The following is an 18385-nucleotide window of genomic DNA, read 5'->3' on the forward strand; positions in this document are numbered from 1 at the left end:
ATAATATATATATATATATATATATTATGTCGGTTTGATTCGGGTTCGGTTTGACTTTTTTTTTGTCAACACCAAACCAAACCAAGAATGATCGGGTTTTTTTTCTAACGCCAAACCAATCAAACCAAACCATAAGTCACTTTTTTTTCTCAGTTTGATTTGGTTTGTCCATTCAGTTTGACTTGACAGTTTGGTCTGTACACCCCTAGTTATTATAGGTAGAATATCATTGCATAGAAGTAAAACATAAAAATCAATTTTAGAGAAAATCAGGCCACAATAATAAAATGTCGTTATGATGAGGTGAAATTAGACAGATTTCTAATATTTCGTTCTATTAGTGTCATATGTGATAGCAAGTTTAGTTTATGTTATGATATTTTCAATATATGTTTAACTATAGAAACTGACTTATAAATACTCTATAAGTAATCATATTTTACAGTGTATATAGTCTTAACTCGTTACCAAAAGCTTCATTTTTCCTTTCTTTGATCCCCAACAAAAAAAAAAAAAGAAAAAAAAAATTGGCGTGGAATATGATTAGGCCAACCAGTCAGCATGGCATGTGAATAACTCTAAAACTCTTCCTTTCAGACCTAACAAAAACCAAACATTTGATGTAACAACAAAAGTTTATCCTGATTTTTGTTCCACTTATATATAACTCACTCCAATTTTTAGATTTTTAAAATGGGGACTCCTCGTTTGTTTTGGCTAATCGAGTGTTTGAATTCACTTTTAAAAGTACCTTAAAAGTTATAAGTTGGTATTTTTTACTTTTGACTTGTTGTAATACTTTTTAAATCTAAAATGAGTCCTTTTTAACTTTCTCAAACACCATCAAAATAAAAAAATAAAAAATAAAAATAAAAAATACCTAAAAATAAGTCAATTCAAACAGCCATATTAACTTATACATTATTCTCAAACTTGTAACATTTATTTATAGTAAATAAAATACATTATTTCTTTTCTTGTGCTCTCAGAAGTGTTTATATATATATTTGGACCTTGTTAGTAACGTGTGTTTCCCTCGTATTAACCGGTTCCTGTCACAAAGTTATATGTTTAACGTTCTTGAAAATGGGATTGTTACCTTAAATTTGACAAAGTCTGTCTTGCATTTCTGCTTTGTTTAACTGAGATATGGATCCTTCACTCAGCCCTGTGTCCATTCATTTTGCTATTAAGGTAAGTGTCTGTGCCCCAAACCTCCCTGTAATGAAATTTTCATTTATTTGTAAAAGTCGTTGGCATGTGATCAAAGAGGTTAACAGTTCAAGCTTGTGGAAATACCAAGTAAGATTATGTATGATTGACCAATGTAGTCAGCGGCGGACCCATGCACGTAGAATTTGAGAGCTTGTTGACCGAACTTCTAAAAACCACTTATTTTGAGATTGAATTATTTTTTGTCAAGCTAGCTTTTCAAAGAAATGCTTTTGGAGGGAAGAAGTTTGTGTTTAGCTAATCTTTTAAAAGTACTTTTGAGATGTAAAATTAATTAAAAAAAAAAAAGACAGATAGAGAAATTAAAGTAATACTGTATTTTATGAAAGATTTTAATTAAGTTTTTATTTTTATTTAGTTAAAATTTAAAACAATAAATATATACTACTAAGGTTGTTAATCAGTTTTATTTATATTTAAGAGGTGTATGAGTTAAATTATTGAGAGACAATCTGATAAATATAAATTCTTTTGTAAGATAATTTTGTTTTGAACAAAAATGATTTTTCTATTTGTAGTTTCTCTCAGTAGCAGCAAAAACTGTTTTTTGCTGGTGCTAAAAGAACACTTTAGGTTTTGGGCCAAATACCTCAAATCTCCAATAAAATAAAATTATGTAAGAGAGATTTTCACGTCCCAAAAGCTTGGAAAAATGGACTAAACTATAATACAACATACCTAGTATAATTCCACAAATGGGGTCGGGGGTGGTGCTTTCTACCTTCACAAGGTAGAGACTGTCTCCGATAGACAAAACAGACTAGACGCTATTGGGATCGGAGAGGGTGGTGCTTTCTATCTTGTGAAGGTAGAGAGACTGTCTCAACAAAACAGACTAGACTCTTGTGGGATCGGAGAGGGTGGTGCTTTCTATCTTGTGAAGGTAGAGAGACTGTCTCCGACAACAAAACAGACTCGACTATGAACCAATGATTGAAAATAATATTTGAAGCTCCAGCTAGTTCAGTTTCAAGAGCTAAAATGGCTTTACATGAATTCATCACTGTGCTAGATCGAAGTCATGATATTCTATCATGTTTAATCCCTTTTGTAGAAAGAAACATGGAGGCGTACCATTGTTCTATCATTTCAAAGCCTGGGAGTAGTATATGGTCGATTAAGCACTACTCCCTTGTATGCATTCGGTTCGATTGATCCTAGCCATATCAAATCAGGACAGCAGATATATGAACTCTTCTCCTTTGTCTTTTGGACATTAACAATCATTCCCTTGTTGAAATATGCCTTTATAATCTTCAAGGCTGATGACAACGGAGAAGGTACCTAATTTCAAAACCGTCTGGCTTATAAGATTGACTATGTATGGTATTAATAGTCAGTGATTAATTTGTTGCAGGTGGTACATTTGCTTTGTATTCATTACTTTGTAGGCGCGCCAATGTAGGGCTGCTTCCGAGTGATGTAAGTGCTACGGATCTTATGCAGCAAGAGGAATTAGGAACCCCTTCTAAAATGAAGGTGGAATCAAGGGCAAGAAGAGCGATCGGAAGATATAAAAGCAGTCACTACTTGATCTTACTTTTGGCTTTGCTTGGTTCCTGTCTGATAATCTGTGATGGAATTTTTACCCCTGCTCTTTCCAGTTAGTGTTATTGGGAATTTTGGAGATTACCTCCTACGTTCACATGATTAGTATCAGGTTTTGAATGTTATTTTGTGTGTGTCTTTTTTCAGTTTTATCAGCAACGTCAGATCTGAGACGCTCCTTGTCAAAATTGGCACCACGATGTAAGAATTGTATTGCTATTACTTATCATGCAAGATATTTATACAATACTCAGGACTTTGGAGCTGATTTTTTCGATACAAAACTTTTTATCAGTTACCTCTTCAGAAAAGGCAAGAGAATCAGTTGACAAGTATTTAAAAAAATGTAAGTATCCTAACTTGTGATGTACTGTTTCGGACAATTAAATGACAAGAATATGTTTTGGCTAGATAGTTTGTCATTTCTAATACTTCGTGTTTAGCTACTAATTCGTTGAAATGATACTTTCAGTTATACCAGTTCCAGTAGCATGTGCCATCTTGGTTTGCCTTTTCATGCTGCAACGTTATGGGACAAACAGAATCGGTGTCATCTTTGCTCCAATTGTTATCATATGGCTCATGTTTATAAGTGGATTCGGCTTATACAACATCATTCATCATCCCCAAATCCTCTGGGCGATATCCCCAACATACATGTTTAGGTTCATCAAGAAAATAGATACCACAAGTTGGAAACTCCTAAGCAGCATTGTCTTATGCGTAGCAGGTTAGTTGTTTTAACTGGAACTTATGTGTTGCACCTCCGTTTTGACGTTCATCAATTATGTCCTAGCACTTCTAAAACCAAAAAATTCTGATATATGAAGGCTTACATTTTTCAGGTTCAGAGGCAATGTTTGCTGATTTAGGTCATTTTTCAAAGCGATCTATTAAGGTACTTGCGAAATTTGTTAGCCATTCTTAAATTGGTACATGATCAGGGAGATAGAAAGCTTTACAGGATGCGACTTTTGCAGGTTACTTTTATCTTCTTCGTATATCCAGCACTTGTATTATGTTATGCTGGTCAAGCAGCATTTTTTTCCAAGTACCTTGGCACTTCAGATGACGTTGCTCATCTAAGTGAATCTGTGACACATAGTAAGTTCGATAGATGGTTGTTCATACTTGTTGTGGTAAGGCTTGTTCCTTGAAATTTCTAATCCTCGGTTATTACTTGCTCAGGACACCTTCAGCATATATTCACAATTTTGTCCCTTTTTGCTTCCCTCGTGGGTAGCCAAGCTACGATTACTGCAGGTTTTTCCATCATAAACCAGTGCCAAGCACTTGCTTGCTTCCCGAGAGTCAAGGTTATCCACACATCAGATAAAGTGCGCGGACAGGTTTATGTTCCTGATGCAAATTGGATGCTCATGGTCCTTAGCCTGTCAATCTTGATAGGTTTTCACAACATCTCAGCTATTGCAAACGCTACAGGTACTACTTTGTAAAGCGATCACAACTTCACATCTCTTGGTTTTTTTAGCACTAAGCACTAGTAACATCTCATAAACTTTTTGCTTAATTTTCTCCCAGGTTTAGCTGTTATTTGTGGAATGCTAGTGACAACTTGTCTTATGTCACTAATTATAGCACTGCAATGGGAGAAGAATGTTGTGGCTCTCTCTGTGTTGTTTCTGTTATTCTTTGGTTCGATTGAGGCATTATACCTATCGTCCTGTTTCTTGAACTTTATCAAGGGAGCTTGGAGCGTTGTTCTTCTGTCGTTGATTCTTATGACAATCATGGTCTCTTGGCACTATGGTACTATCAAAAAGTATGAATTTGACGTAGAGAACAGGGTGACCGTGGACTGGCTGACAGACCTAAGTCCCGGACTTGGAGTTTCTAGAGTGCCCGGCATTGGATTCATTCACAGTAACATTGTGACGGGTATCCCAGCCTTTTTCTCCCATTTCATCACCAACCTCCCTGCATTCCATCAAGTGCTGATCTTACTGTCCTTCAAGTCATTGCCCGTGCCATACATGCCCAAAAATGAACGATACCTCATTGGCAGGATCGGTCACAAGGAGTACAAGATATATAGGTGCATTGTTCGATATGGATATCGTGATCATGTTAGGGATGTTAATGACTTCGAGGATCAGATTATTAGATCGATAGGTGAGTTCATCTCCAGAGAGGAACGACATCACGAAGCCTTGGTGTTACAAGAGGGAAGAATGATAATTCTGGGGACTAATGGAAATGCATTGGTCCCGGTTATCGGAGGTGAAAGTTGTCAACAAGCAACAGATATTGAAAATCCTACTAGTACAACAAGGAGAAAAAGAGTTAGATTTATGTTGCCTGCAATTAGTCCAAAGATGAATCCATCAGTAAGAAAGGAACTTCAAGAACTTGTTGATGCAAGGGAAAGTGGCACTGCCTATTTTTTGGGGCATTCACAATTGAAAGTACGTAAAGGGTCCAATTTTGTGAAGCAATTTCTGGTGATGGCTTATGCTTTTTTTGATAGAAATTGTAGAGAGGTTCCAATAGCATTAGACATTCCTCATGCTGCTCTTTTGGAAGTTGGAATGGTGTACACAATATAAAAATAATTTGCAATTGAAGAAATAAATATGTTTTGGTCTAGATATAGTAGAGAACTGAGAATTCAAAGTTTGCCTATTTATATGCTCCACAAATATGATTACATGTGAAGTTAGAACAAATTTTTGAAAAAATATGGACACCTTGGTTCATGGAATTTCATGCAACCAACGAACTTTATGTTGGGTTGATCTAAATGGTTTAATTTAACCAAATAGATATGATTATAGGACTCTAAACCAAAGCATTTACTATAAGGGTGTGTTTGTTAAGGATGAGGTGGAAAATATTTTTGAGAAAATGTTTTTAAATTTTTGTATGTTTGGTTGGTAAAAATATTTTCACTAGGAAAATAAGTTCCTTAAAAAAGAGGAGAATGACTTTCTTAATTAAAATAGGAAAAATAAGTAACATAGGTGACATTGTAAATTCGTTATTTCTTCTCCAACTCCCACCCTAACACCATCCGAACCCCCACTCTCACCAGATCCCACCCCTATAGACTATCGCGTTTTACTTGATAACATATAAATACTCTTTGAGATAATATTTTCTTTTGCTTACCTATCAAACTTTAGAAAATAAATGTGAAACCTACTAATTGTTTTCAGAGAAAATTAACATTTCCACCATACCAAACATGCCCTAAAGCTCCATAAAAAATGGTGCAATAATCTATATCATGTTCGTTATATTTTAACTAGTACATTACTTGTAGTAACCATCTTCTTAGTTATCTAGTCAAATTTAATGGGCATGTAAAAGGTATACTTTTTAATTATTGAATTCATCATTCAGGTTACCGACATATATACATATGAGTTATGACATTATATTAAATTACCAATCGTCACGATTTTAAAATGATTTAAACTTTATCTTCAAAAGGTAAATATGCTTTAACGGTAGAAATGATGGAATGGGTGGGATTGGACCATTAATTCATTAATTTCAGCCGTATAACAAGGGGCTCGTTTGGGTGGGAGATTAAAGGTATGATTTATCTCGGGATTAATTTTAAGATGAATTTATTTAATGTTTGATTGTAAAAAAAAAATTATAGTATAACTAGTTTTGAAATTATTTCAAAATTATAATATTATGTTTATCCCACATAAAGAGTGAAATAATAGTTCCGAGATAAACAATCCCGAAATAATTAATTCTGAAATATCTTATTTTCCAACCAAACGAGAAGTATAAAAAATTGATTTCTGCACGCAATTTGGAGGATGTGATGAGAATGCATCTTTGGATCTCTATCTCTCAAATTTGTAATCTTACTTTATAAAAGTTGAGATCCTTTTTAATCACAATAATGTCTTTACTTTTTACATATGATATCAAAATCAGACAAGCAATTGTGTATATATACATGGTAGTACTTATTATTCCCACCTTTTCAAAATAATTGTTATGTTTTGCTTTTTGAGAATTAATCTGACTGATTTTCAAAGTTAAATTAGATTAAATTAATTCAACATTTTAAAATTAAAAGTTGGATCTATATCCAAAACTATGCGGAAAGTACTATAAGTTGCAATTTTCTCAAATTAATAAATGAAAAAAAATACAATCTTAAAATGTTAGACAAAGTTCATATCATTTGATTCTCAAAAAGAAAATTGTGATAAGTAAAAAAAAGAAGGGAGTAATATTAAAGCAATATTAAAACGTTTTTAATTTGTGGTAAATTCAAAAGTTTATTATGAGTTAATTCAAGTAAAATTTTATATCCCCTTGAGAGACATTACATACAATTAGTTCCAACTTCCACAAATATATGTAGCAATAGGAGAAGATGATACAAACATCTTGGATGCAATCGTAGTAGTGACTATATATACGTGCCCCCAACCCCACCCACACCCACACCCACACTTTGTAATCTTGCTCAAAATAACTTGAGAGGGGAGGCCGAGAGAGGATGGGTAAGCTGGACTAAACAATGAGTCATAGTTTATATCGGCGTATTTTCTTATAAATTGTCTGATTATCAAACCAAAATAATTAATAAAACCTTTTTTCTCCCTTACTATAACTATATATAACATAATACTTATGAAAGTAAAAATTTTTTCCAAATAATTTAGCACGTTTTCTCATAGGTTTGTACTATATACTTAGCCCAAAACCATCTAAACTTTTAGATAGGCTGAATTTGAATAGTCGCAGATAGAAATTAAGTGGATTGAGAGGGTAATATTTTAACACGTTAATTTTCTATGAACAGTAGTCAACATGAGCTAAAGATCTTGTACAGTGTTAATTAGCAAATTAATTTAAGCTAAAGTCCTCCTCGTATATGTGATGAAAAGAGGCACAGACGCCCAGTACGAAGATGTGAGAGGTTGGCTAGGGATGAATTCAGGCGAGGTAGAGATAGAGGTAGATTGAAGAAATATTGGAGGGAGTGACTAGACATATGACATGGAGCAGCTTCAGCTTATCGAGGACATGACCTTAGATAGGAAGGTGCGGAGGAGGCGGATTAGGATCGAAGGATAGTAGGAACGAGTGCGTCATCGGTGCTAGTTGGTAGGAGCACTTTGTTATCTGTATTAGTAGCTATAGTACTAGTATTGTTTTAGAATGTAGTATCGTTTGTTGTAGTACTTGGTGAATCTTGTCTATGATATTATTGGATGTGGCAATGTCTATTATTTCCTGTCCTTTTACTGTTTCTTTTCTAGATTGTTTTATCTTGAGCCGGAGGGCTATTGGAAATAGTCTCTCTATCGATCTCACCTCGATCTGAGGTAGTAGTATGGACAGCGTACACTTACCCTTCCCAAACTTCATTTGATTGGAACATTCTGAGCACTTGCCCTCCCCGGACCCCACTTGATGGGAATATGATGTGTATGTTGATGTTGAGTTTGTTGTTTTTCATATATATGTAGGAATAAATTAAAGCATAATCCATGCTATAAGAAGTATACGTTATGCTAATTAAACATGTCAGCAGTTTACAAATTTAAGAAACGTAGAATTTGTATCTATATTGTTCAATTTATAATAAGTTATTACACAGATAAATTAAAATGACAACTCAACAGGACAAGATAAGCCTACTAAAGCAAACCAAAACGAAGCATATCCCTCAACTCATCAGCCATTGCAGCAAATTGTTCATCATCTCTCTTTTTTTATCATGCAAATTGCTGGCTTTTAATTGGTCCCAAAATCATTTCAAAGACTCATACTTTATCTTATTTGTGGCTCATTTTGAACCAAAATTGAAAAAGAATAAAACCTCTGAAAAAATAAATCAGAGAGTTGTAAGTAATAGTGCTCCTAAGGATTGGGGGATGACATAATAAAAGAGCTTCATAGATGGGACTCTTGAACTTTCAGCATATGAGAGTGCTTCTTTTTTCCGCACTTAAATTAAGGTTGCGTTTGGTTGTGAATTTTTTGCATTTTTGTTTGGAGTGGAACTCCGAAAATACGTCTATCCATAAAATGAAAAATTCTGTTTTCACTTTTTAAAAAGAATACAAAAATTTCAAAAGCAACAAAAAGGTGTTCGATTTTTTCACTCTATATTAGTCGAATTTTTTATTTTTTTTTTAAAAAAACAATTCTAATTTATTTAATGGCAAAACACAAATCCAATTTCCAAATATTATTTTTTACTTTGAAAACGAAAACTGTTGTGTTCTATTTTCGCAATGAAATATGACCAAACGTCTATTAAATATTTGTCCAAATACAATAAAAGAATAGGGATGTTTTAATTTTAGGGAAAACAACACAGTTTGAAGCTTAATTACAGAAAATCTCACCAGCTTACATAATTACTGAAAATATCGTCATTTTACATAATTACTGAAAATCTGAATTTTGGTTCTGTCGAGATACATAATTAGGTCCCGATACATTATTTTCGATTTTAGGTCTGTCAAAATATATTATACATCCAACGAAGATATATTTTTTCCTTGTAAAGATACATAATTAGCTCTCCGATACATTCAATGAAAATATATAATTAATTGAAATTTTTGTAATTATTTTATAAGGATGAGAATTTGTATAAATTAATAAGATAAAGTTAAGGTGTACGTTTATATCATTTTTCCTTAATTATTTATTTTAATGTTGCACCTAGCTGGCTACTTTGGCACCCCTTTGGCAGTATAAATATGTGAGCAAGGCTTCCTCTCATTTCACAGCCAAGTAGAAAAACTTGATTGTCATTTGCAACTCTAGCATTGTACTAGTGCTAGAAATTTGCAATTTCTTTGGCTAGAATAAAACAAAATAAGACAGAGATGGCTGGTATTTCTGGCCACTGGGCTTTTGCCTTTGGTCTCCTTGGTAAATTAATTAACCCGTTTTCCCCCTCTTGCTTAATGTTTAATGTTAAAAACTCTTCTTCCTGCGTATTAGTTAACCCACTGTATTTATATATGTTACGTACAGTGGTACTGGCCAAGCCATATAGAAGTAAGAGCGGTCAATTGAACACCCTTCGTTGTAGAATTATACTGCACATATAGAGATCAAAAGTAATTAATTCTTACACGTAAATATCAAACTTCAAACATTATTAATGAGATTTCTGACTTTGCTCATAACAGTAAGTAAATATATATGATCGAGCACCTGATCAACATGTAGGGGAAGTAATAATAGTCACTACGTGCGTACGACGTACATACACCAGACATACTAGTAATTTACATGCAGAGTCTCCTAAATATCATTCTTTGTGAAATACATTTAGAAGTCTTGTGTATAAACTCATCCATCGTACGTACGTCTCATTTCTTTTACGTTGCAATTTAATTTGCAGGTAACATTGTCTCGTTCATCGTGTTCCTTTCTCCAATGTGAGTCTCCATTACCATTTTTCTTTATTTGAAAATTATATTATATATATGTGTGTGTCTGTGTGTGTATTTGGCTTATAATCTGACTAATTAACACTATATTATCATACTTGTGTAGTCCCACGTTCTATAAGATTTACAAGAAGAAATCAACAGAGGGTTATCAATCAATTCCATACGTGGTTGCTCTCTTTAGCTCCATGCTTTGGATATATTATGCATTATTGAAGACCAACGTTACCCTACTCATAACAATAAACTCCTTTGGTATGTTCATTGAGACTATCTACGTTGGTCTCTACCTTTTCTATGCACCAAAGAAAGCCAAAGTAAGTTTTTTATACTTTTTTTTTCTATTTCAATATACTTTCCTTTTTCAAGAAAATATAAATTTGATCGTCAAAATAATAAACACAGGTTCAAACTGCAAAAATGCTCATGTTATTTGTGGTGGCTGGCTTTGGTGCAATAGTCCTGGTTTCTCAGTTTCTATTGAAAGGTGCAGTTCGTGGACAAGTGGTTGGATGGATTTGCCTTATTTTCTCCTTGTGTGTGTTTGTAGCTCCCTTAGGCATTGTGGTGAGCTTTTTACTGCGTCCAATTTTTTCTTTTTTTTTCACTTGTGTAGTTGTTAAGTTTGTACTAATTTTTTTTCATTTCATGCAGAGACAAGTCATCAAAACAAAGAGTGTGGAATACATGCCACTTCTCCTATCAGTCTTCCTCACTTTAAGTGCTGTCATGTGGTTCTTCTATGGTCTTCTACTAAAAGACATTAACATTGCTGTAAGCTCACTCATCAATCATCATATCATCACTTGTTTAATTTTTCTTGCATGCAGATATACTTTATGGAATATGGATTTTACGTCAATAACAATTAAGTTTTAATAAACACAATATATTTTGTGAATAAAGTTTAAGCCACACTATTGAATTTTGTCGACCCTGTACATTAAGGCCTACCTCGGCCTCTACATGCATATACATATATCTCCATGTTTATGAACTTAAAATACCATGCATCTTATCAAATGTTCTTACGTACTTATAACCTTTTTTATGTTTTATAGGCTCCAAATGTATTGGGATTCATATTTGGTATACTCCAAATTGTGCTGTATGCAATATACAGCAAAAAAGAGAAGGTCGTCCTAAAGGAGCAGAAACTTCCAGAGATACAAAAACCTGAAATCATTGTGAAGGATGAGAACATAAATTCTAATAAGCAGCTTCCAGAACTCACACAGGAACAAATTATTGACATAGTGAGGCTTGCAGGTTTACTGGTTTGTACTGATAAAGTAAGTGTAGCCACGTGTCCACAAGATACTACTAAAGCAGTCAATAAAGTGGAAAACATGCCCAAGCTGCAAACTGCTGTGGCAACCTAGTACATATCAAGTCAGGCTTGGAATTGGTGGCATTGAAATCTCAGTGTGTTGGTTAACTTTTCCTACGTAATATATTGTGTGATCTGCATGTTTGTACACATGTTACGTGCGTTAAGAGATATAATTACGTAATTAAAAGTGTGTTTTCTCTCTAACAGTTTAAACTGTTAGATGAGGTCATGATTACACGCGCTCTATATATGTGTGCTCATATTTATGTAAGCTTTCTATTGGCATATTATCCTAGTAAGGAATAAGTGGTTTTCTAGATCCATGTATGAGGCTAGCAGTGATATGTAATTTCTTATACAGCAATTAAAGTAATTAACTTATTATCTGGAGTAATTCCTACGGGGTTAAAGTGTGTGTTCGCTTTATTGTTTTTATGCACTATTAGTAGTAAATTTTATGTTAATCAAACATATTTCATCTCATATATTTTTTAAAAAAAATTAGATGATTGATAATCTTACTGTATCAAGTAGCAAGTCAAGGGATCCAAGACCACTAATATGCTAGCATAATTTATTGACGGGATTAAATGGCTATAAGAAGGTAAAGATATAGCTATAGTTTTGATAAAGTACATCGAGGACTAGCTGTTAAGTGATCAAATTAGAAGAAGGTAAAGATATAGCTACAGTTTTGATAAAGTACATGGAGGACTAGCTGCTAAGTGATCAAATTAGAAGTTAGCAGTAGGTAGTACATGTTGATATAATAGGCAGCCTATCCATGCCATATTAACAGTTAAACTAGTCGGTTAGGAGTTAGTTTAAACCTGTCAAGTGCCTGACCCGGCCCGGATAGACCAGCCCAAATAGAAGTCCAAATCAATCTTACCAGGCAACGGCTTAGGGGGAGCGGTCTTGGACTGGGTACTCAGGCTGGGCCGTCTGGTCCAAGGAGGCCAGTGGACCGGCTCGGTTGAAAAACCTAGTCGGATTCATCGGTGCACCAGACCGAATCGATCCGGTAAAATTATCTTCGCAATCTCAATTATTATTAATTTGTGGGTTTAATAGTGTATTTTAAATATTAATGGAATAATTATTTCTTTCTTTTAAGGTTTGAATCCTTTTATGTGTACTCGTGTAGAATTGAGGTAGAATTTATTTACTCAATATCAATTTGTCTGAAATTTCAAGGTGACTAATATAACATACCGTGCATGTATCTTCACTTGGTGAAGGACGATATTGCTTGATAAGATCTTTATCATCACAAAATTTAAGAACAGTGTAAATCTCGTCATGTTTGTTAATGTTGTCTTTTTTAACGGCCACTTTAAACATAACCTCTCTGTCCAAAATATAATCCAACTCCAATGGATATGATAGCACACCAACAACACCAACATTCTAAAATAAATGTTGTTATTAGAAATGGTATAATAAATAAAAAGGAAAAAATATATATATATATTTTTTTTTACCTTGAGTGATTGTTTCATTAATTCATTGGTTGTCTTTCCTATAAGTTTCATTGCATGTTGATCCCAAAGTAACAAAGAAATAAAGCCAGTGTCATCTGTTATTCTCTAGAATAATTTATACCTGCAAGATACATTTTATTATAATTTTTTATTTTATGTTGCAATTATAATCAAATGTGTGTATGATTTTTATCATACCTGTGATTTGCAAAATTTTCAAGCACTTGACACGTTTTGCAGTAAAACTTATCCCCAAGTTTTTCAACCTTTCTATTACAGTCCTTGCAACTCAGGTATGACCACTTTTTGTCAAGGTCTATGTGTATTAAGCTTGCAACAACACAGAAGCTACCTTCCTATATTTTATTGAAAATAACACAGTTTAAAAAATAGTCATCTGTTAAAATATAAATTATTAAGGAATAGTGTTACTTACATCCATGCACTCAATTAATTGCTTGATAGTTTTAGCTTCAAGCGATCCAGAAGATAACTCGTCTGAAATAAAAGAAGAGTTATTTTGAGAGGATATTTGACTAATCCTCTCGGCTTTACCTCCGTGCACATCTTCCATTCTGCATGGGTTGAAGTTTTTTTAAAATCTATTTCATATAACAAATTATTTGAGTTACTAAAAAGAAATGGAGAATGTACTACTATATAAACCTGGAGATAAATTCAGCAACTTCGGGCAGTTGAGAATTTATACAGAATTTTGAAGCAGTCCAAGAATTACGCACAGAATATTTGCATGCATTTATCATGAAATTTGTATTCAATATAAATATTACAAATGTACAGGAAAAATTGCATCACCACAATTACAGGCTTATCGATAGTTCCCTCCAAGTGCGGACGTATTTGAAGAGCGAACTCCCCCCAGAAGCGACATTTATAATTATGTTTGTCGTCTTACTCGTAATCTTGTAGTTCCACATTCATGAACAATGTGGATTTATTCCCTTGTTTGTATTTCTGTACCGGTCCATAAGCGACAATCTCTCCGACAACATCTTTAAAAGGTAGTGTGAGATAGAGTTAATGAAACTTTCTAATTATATAATAAATGAAAAAAATTACCAAACAATTTATTCTCATCAACATCGACTGGGTTGATCAAATCTTCAAACGGGCGAAATTTGAAGATGGCTAGATCAAATCGTGGATCATCTGTTTTTTGTATTGTTGTTCTGTGGGTAAACAACAATTTCATTGTGTGATTGTTGGTTTTGATTTTAGACCTGTTTGGTACAACAATAAAAATTTTCATAAAATATAATGCTTGTTCTTGAATTTCCTCGGTGAGCTTAGTGAAAACGAAAATTTCAATTGATGCCTGAATGCGATCACCCTGCAAACAAATAAGAATCCATATTTGAGTGTATTAGCAAATAAAATTGTTAAAATAAAATATGCATAAATTACATTTACCTTTTCATCTTGCAAAAGTATTTCTATTGATAACAGTTTATTGGGATTTTCATGTTCTGAAATATTCCACAATCGTACTACGCGAACTTTTAAGTTCCATTGCATTTTTATATTTGATATCTCATGAATGAAGTTAATTTTGGTAGATATTTTTTTACTGGATATTGGTAACTCTGTATTTTTTTGGGATGTTACTGAAACTATCGATTTTTTATTTATAATGATGTTTTAGTTTTTGAATTATGTAGTTGAGATAAAGATGAATTAACATATTTAAATTGTTATTGTTATCTATTTGAAATGTCTCTATCCTAGTTGAGATAATCAGTAAAGATTATTTAGATTATCACAAAAGATTTAAATTGCTGAAAGATAGTCACACATTTATTTTTTAAATTTACACTGCATCTCTTTTTTTAAAAAAGATTTACACTGCATCTCTTTTTTAAAGTTGAAAGTTTAAAAAAGATAATCAGTAAAGATTATTTAGATAATCACTTAAAGATAGTGACACGTTTCTTTTTAAAATTTACACTTTATCTCTATTTTTTATAATTTACACTACAATGTGACACGTTTCTTTTTAACTTTACACTGCATCTCTTTAGTTTTTGAATTTTGTAGTTGAGATAAAGATGAATAACATATTTAAATTGTTATTGTTATATGTTTGAGCTTTGAAGTGTCACTATCTTAGTTGAGATAATCAGTAAAGATTATTTTAGATAATCACAAAAAATTTAAATTGCTGAAACATAGCCACACGTTTATTTTTTAAATTTACACTTCATCTCTATTTTTTAAAATTTAAACTGCATCTATTTTTTAAAGTTAAAAGTTTAAAACTTTCTAATATCTTTTAAGTTGAATTTTTTATTACAACATTTTGAAATATTATTTTAAAAATTGCCATGAGACTATTTTAATAGTTTGACACATGGCGTGTTGTCTTGATGTTGTTTTGCTTATATATATATATATAGAGAGAGAGAGAGAGATAGATAGATAGATAGATAGATAGATAGATAGATATATTTCCTTAGTATTAAGACTTTTAGGAGTACTTTTCTTAGTATTAGAACTTTAATTGTTTTGTAGTATTAGGACTTTTAGGAGTACTTTCCTTGGTATTAGGATTTTAATTAGGACCGTGTTCTAGGTGGTAAATATTTACTTTTTAAAATTGTTATTTCCTTAGTTCTAAAATATTTGAATTGTTGAAATTCGACACACTCTTTAAGAAAAATATTTAAGGACATAATTTGTAAACTACTTTCCACTTTTAGCTTTTGAATGATTCTTAACCTATTCTCCTAGAAATTGTCAAGTACTTAGGAATCTCATTAAATGAAAGAGAAAATATGAAAAAAATACCTCAACAATTTAATTATTTTGGAATGAAGGGAGTATAAAATTAGGTTTAGAATATTGTCTTTCTTGATGAAAAATATTTCCTTATTGAAATATTTGATTGATATTTTCTTAAAGGACAAATTTTGAACTTCTATCAATTGATAGAATAAAATTTCACAGTATAGGCGTTACATAATTTTGTTTGTGAAATATTATTCTCTCAATAAATTTTGTATTTTTAATATTAACTTTTTTGATATGTAGATTACTTGATTAAATAATATTAAAATATTTATATAATAGTGATCTTTCTTTTTCTTCTCTAATATCTTGTGTGATTTATAGACACCGCATATTATTCTAAGGAGTTTTCGTAACTATTCATTCAATAAAGGAAGTGATGTGTTTGTGAAAATTACAAAGATGACAAAATTAGAATGCATATAATCAGTGTTGCAGGTTTGATATCGTTCACTCCATCAGTACTTTTAATATCGTTCACTCCATCAGTACGTAGAATGTTGATTTCCTGTGACAAGATTCATTAACCTCATGACTTTGCATCAGATCCCTGCACAAGATTCTCTCTAACTTTTGCCTTCGTCATTCACACATGGACTCCATACAACCGGACCCATCAGAACAAACTACACCAAACGCCAAAATACGTGACACAGTAGATCCCAAACCAGGGTGCTTGAATTATTTGCAAGCACTATCTCAGACAGTTCCTTCATCAGAGCTGCTTCAAATACAACATTCTAATGATGTGTTAGACACAGATATGGGAACTGAAGATGGACTTCTAGAAGGGGAACTGGACAACAATATAGTGTCACTCTCGTTGGAAGAGAAGGCTAGAATCCAAAGACCATGGGCCTTCTCTGTTATAGTTAAACTAAGGGAAAAGGACATGGGTTGGCCATTTTGAAAAGAAATGGCCAGCAATTTTAAAAGTTGGACAATTGGAGCCAGTCGGCCCAATTTAATTTTGATTTTTGGCCATTTGGCCCGTCGGTCACATGCAGTCTCTACACCCAATTGTACACTTTTATACCATATTGATACACTCTTATACTACATTGATACACTTTGATACCACATTGATACATTTGATACTGCATTGATACACTTTTATACCACGTTGATACAGTATATATACCACATAAATACACCTTTTATAGAGAAAATTTGTGCAATAATAATGAAAGAAGCACTGAAAGTTTCCAAAAGTGTAGAAGAAAAACATCAATAATCTCTCAACTTACTTCATAAGGGGTTGCCAAGAGTTAAAACTTACCATTGTATGATGTAGCAGTCAAGGAAAAGGCCACAGGAATTCAAGTAGTCAGACCTTTGATGTAAATTAGAGGTTATGTCACTGAAAGAGACACATTACACAGAAGAACTGTCTGTGAATTGAGTAGAACAGTAAGAGATGTAAATAATACATAGGTATAGCCTGTAAATGCAATGCAAAATAACAAATCAAATAGAACGTACAAGCATTCACAACCTGTTTGGCCAAGCATGTTTGTGATAAAATAAATGTTCTTGAAAAATATTGGCAAATATTTGCTTTCAGCGGAGGTTTAACATATTTGCAATGTCAGCAAACAGAACTGAAATGGCTAGAAATGAAATTTTGTAATTCCATGGCCATTTTATATCTTTTTTTTTTTCAGCCGACTGTCTATTTTTGTTCTTTCCCCTTAAACTAACAAGGAGGAAAGTCAATCATGCCTACCTGAAACAAAGTCTAGTGACCTTATGAAAACCCACTAAGGAATTAATTCTTATAGATTTGGGAAATGGCTACTTCATTGTAAAATTTATCAAAGAAGAAAATATGTTCACCACAATGCAAAAAAGACCTTGGTTCATTAATGGGGCCTTCTTATCGATAAGAAAATGGCATCCCAATTTTGTGGCATCCAAAGCCATAGAAAATTACAGTGCTATATAGGTCCGCCTACCTGAGCTCCCTACAAAATACTACGACCATCTCATCCTATAAAAGATAGGCAGTAGGCTAGGGAAGCCAGTTAAGACAGATCTATGCACTTCAGCAACACTCAGAGGACGTTATGCACGAATATGCATAGAAGTGCCTCTAGATACTCTGGTAAAGAATCACATCTACATAGGTTCCCTAAAACAACAACTTATTTACGAGGAAGCGGACATACTGTGTACCATCTGTGGTATGTTAGGGTACACTCAAACATCATGTCTCCTAAAAGATGGGACAAACGTGCAGACGCCAAATACTGATACAGTACCCCTTCCAGCGAAACATGTAACCTCCAAAGATGATAACACTAAACAAGATTGGCAAGTTATCACCTTCAAGAAAAACAAAAACTGCATAAGAAAGAACCTAAGAAGGCTGACAACAATCCACAGGGACGAGGCAGGAGCAAAGAATCTATAGAAGAGGAGATCAATGTCAGAATTTTCAATGTGGAGACAGGTAAGTATATCGACCACCAGGTATATAAATATATCCCTAGGACCAAGAACATATTTACTCACCCCACCAACTCACTTTCGGACACTTTAATTCATAAACAAAATAAGAATAATCA

The 18385-nt window shown here is 33.1% G+C and overlaps 2 protein-coding genes across 4 annotated transcripts in view; both read left to right on the plus strand.

Annotated features, from left to right (window-relative positions):
• Positions 1 to 5533, plus strand: part of LOC107862860 (potassium transporter 25) — a 9347-nt gene extending 3814 nt beyond the window's left edge. The window contains exons 1-10 of one of the 3 annotated variants that reach the window (XM_047409574.1): positions 105 to 1194; positions 2288 to 2513; positions 2591 to 2836; positions 2929 to 2982; positions 3077 to 3127; positions 3254 to 3511; positions 3627 to 3679; positions 3762 to 3885; positions 3970 to 4224; positions 4324 to 5533. In XM_047409574.1, the coding sequence (XP_047265530.1) occupies positions 1150 to 1194; positions 2288 to 2513; positions 2591 to 2836; positions 2929 to 2982; positions 3077 to 3127; positions 3254 to 3511; positions 3627 to 3679; positions 3762 to 3885; positions 3970 to 4224; positions 4324 to 5348 (2337 nt within the window). In that variant the 5' untranslated portion in view covers positions 105 to 1149 and the 3' untranslated portion in view covers positions 5349 to 5533. Of the gene's footprint in view, positions 1 to 104; positions 1195 to 2287; positions 2514 to 2590; positions 2837 to 2928; positions 2983 to 3076; positions 3128 to 3253; positions 3512 to 3626; positions 3680 to 3761; positions 3886 to 3969; positions 4225 to 4323 lie in introns of those variants that run through there. The other 2 variants (XM_047409572.1, XM_047409573.1) reach the window with 2 other exon arrangements.
• Positions 5534 to 9509: 3976 nt separating this feature from the next.
• Positions 9510 to 11923, plus strand: LOC107862858 (bidirectional sugar transporter N3). The gene is made up of 6 exons (XM_016708558.2): positions 9510 to 9669; positions 10148 to 10184; positions 10303 to 10513; positions 10602 to 10763; positions 10851 to 10970; positions 11258 to 11923. The coding sequence occupies exons 1-6, from the start codon at positions 9624 to 9626 to the stop codon at positions 11576 to 11578; spliced, it is 897 nt and encodes a 298-aa protein (XP_016564044.1). The 5' UTR covers positions 9510 to 9623; the 3' UTR covers positions 11579 to 11923.
• Positions 11924 to 18385: the final 6462 nt, after the last annotated feature.

This window comes from Capsicum annuum, chromosome 3 (genome assembly GCF_002878395.1).
Source record: "Capsicum annuum cultivar UCD-10X-F1 chromosome 3, UCD10Xv1.1, whole genome shotgun sequence".
In the NCBI taxonomy this organism is placed as follows: Eukaryota; Viridiplantae; Streptophyta; class Magnoliopsida; order Solanales; family Solanaceae; genus Capsicum; species Capsicum annuum.

Bases quoted from the DNA above. Each gene is read 5' to 3' on its own strand.
- LOC107862858 (XM_016708558.2), top strand. From the start codon at position 9,624: ATGGCTGGTATTTCTGGCCACTGGGCTTTTGCCTTTGGTCTCCTTG. The intron at 9,670-10,147 runs GTAAATTAATTA...TTTAATTTGCAG, and splicing joins TTTTGCCTTTGGTCTCCTTG to GTAACATTGTCTCGTTCATC. The intron at 10,971-11,257 runs GTAAGCTCACTC...TATGTTTTATAG, and splicing joins TAAAAGACATTAACATTGCT to GCTCCAAATGTATTGGGATT.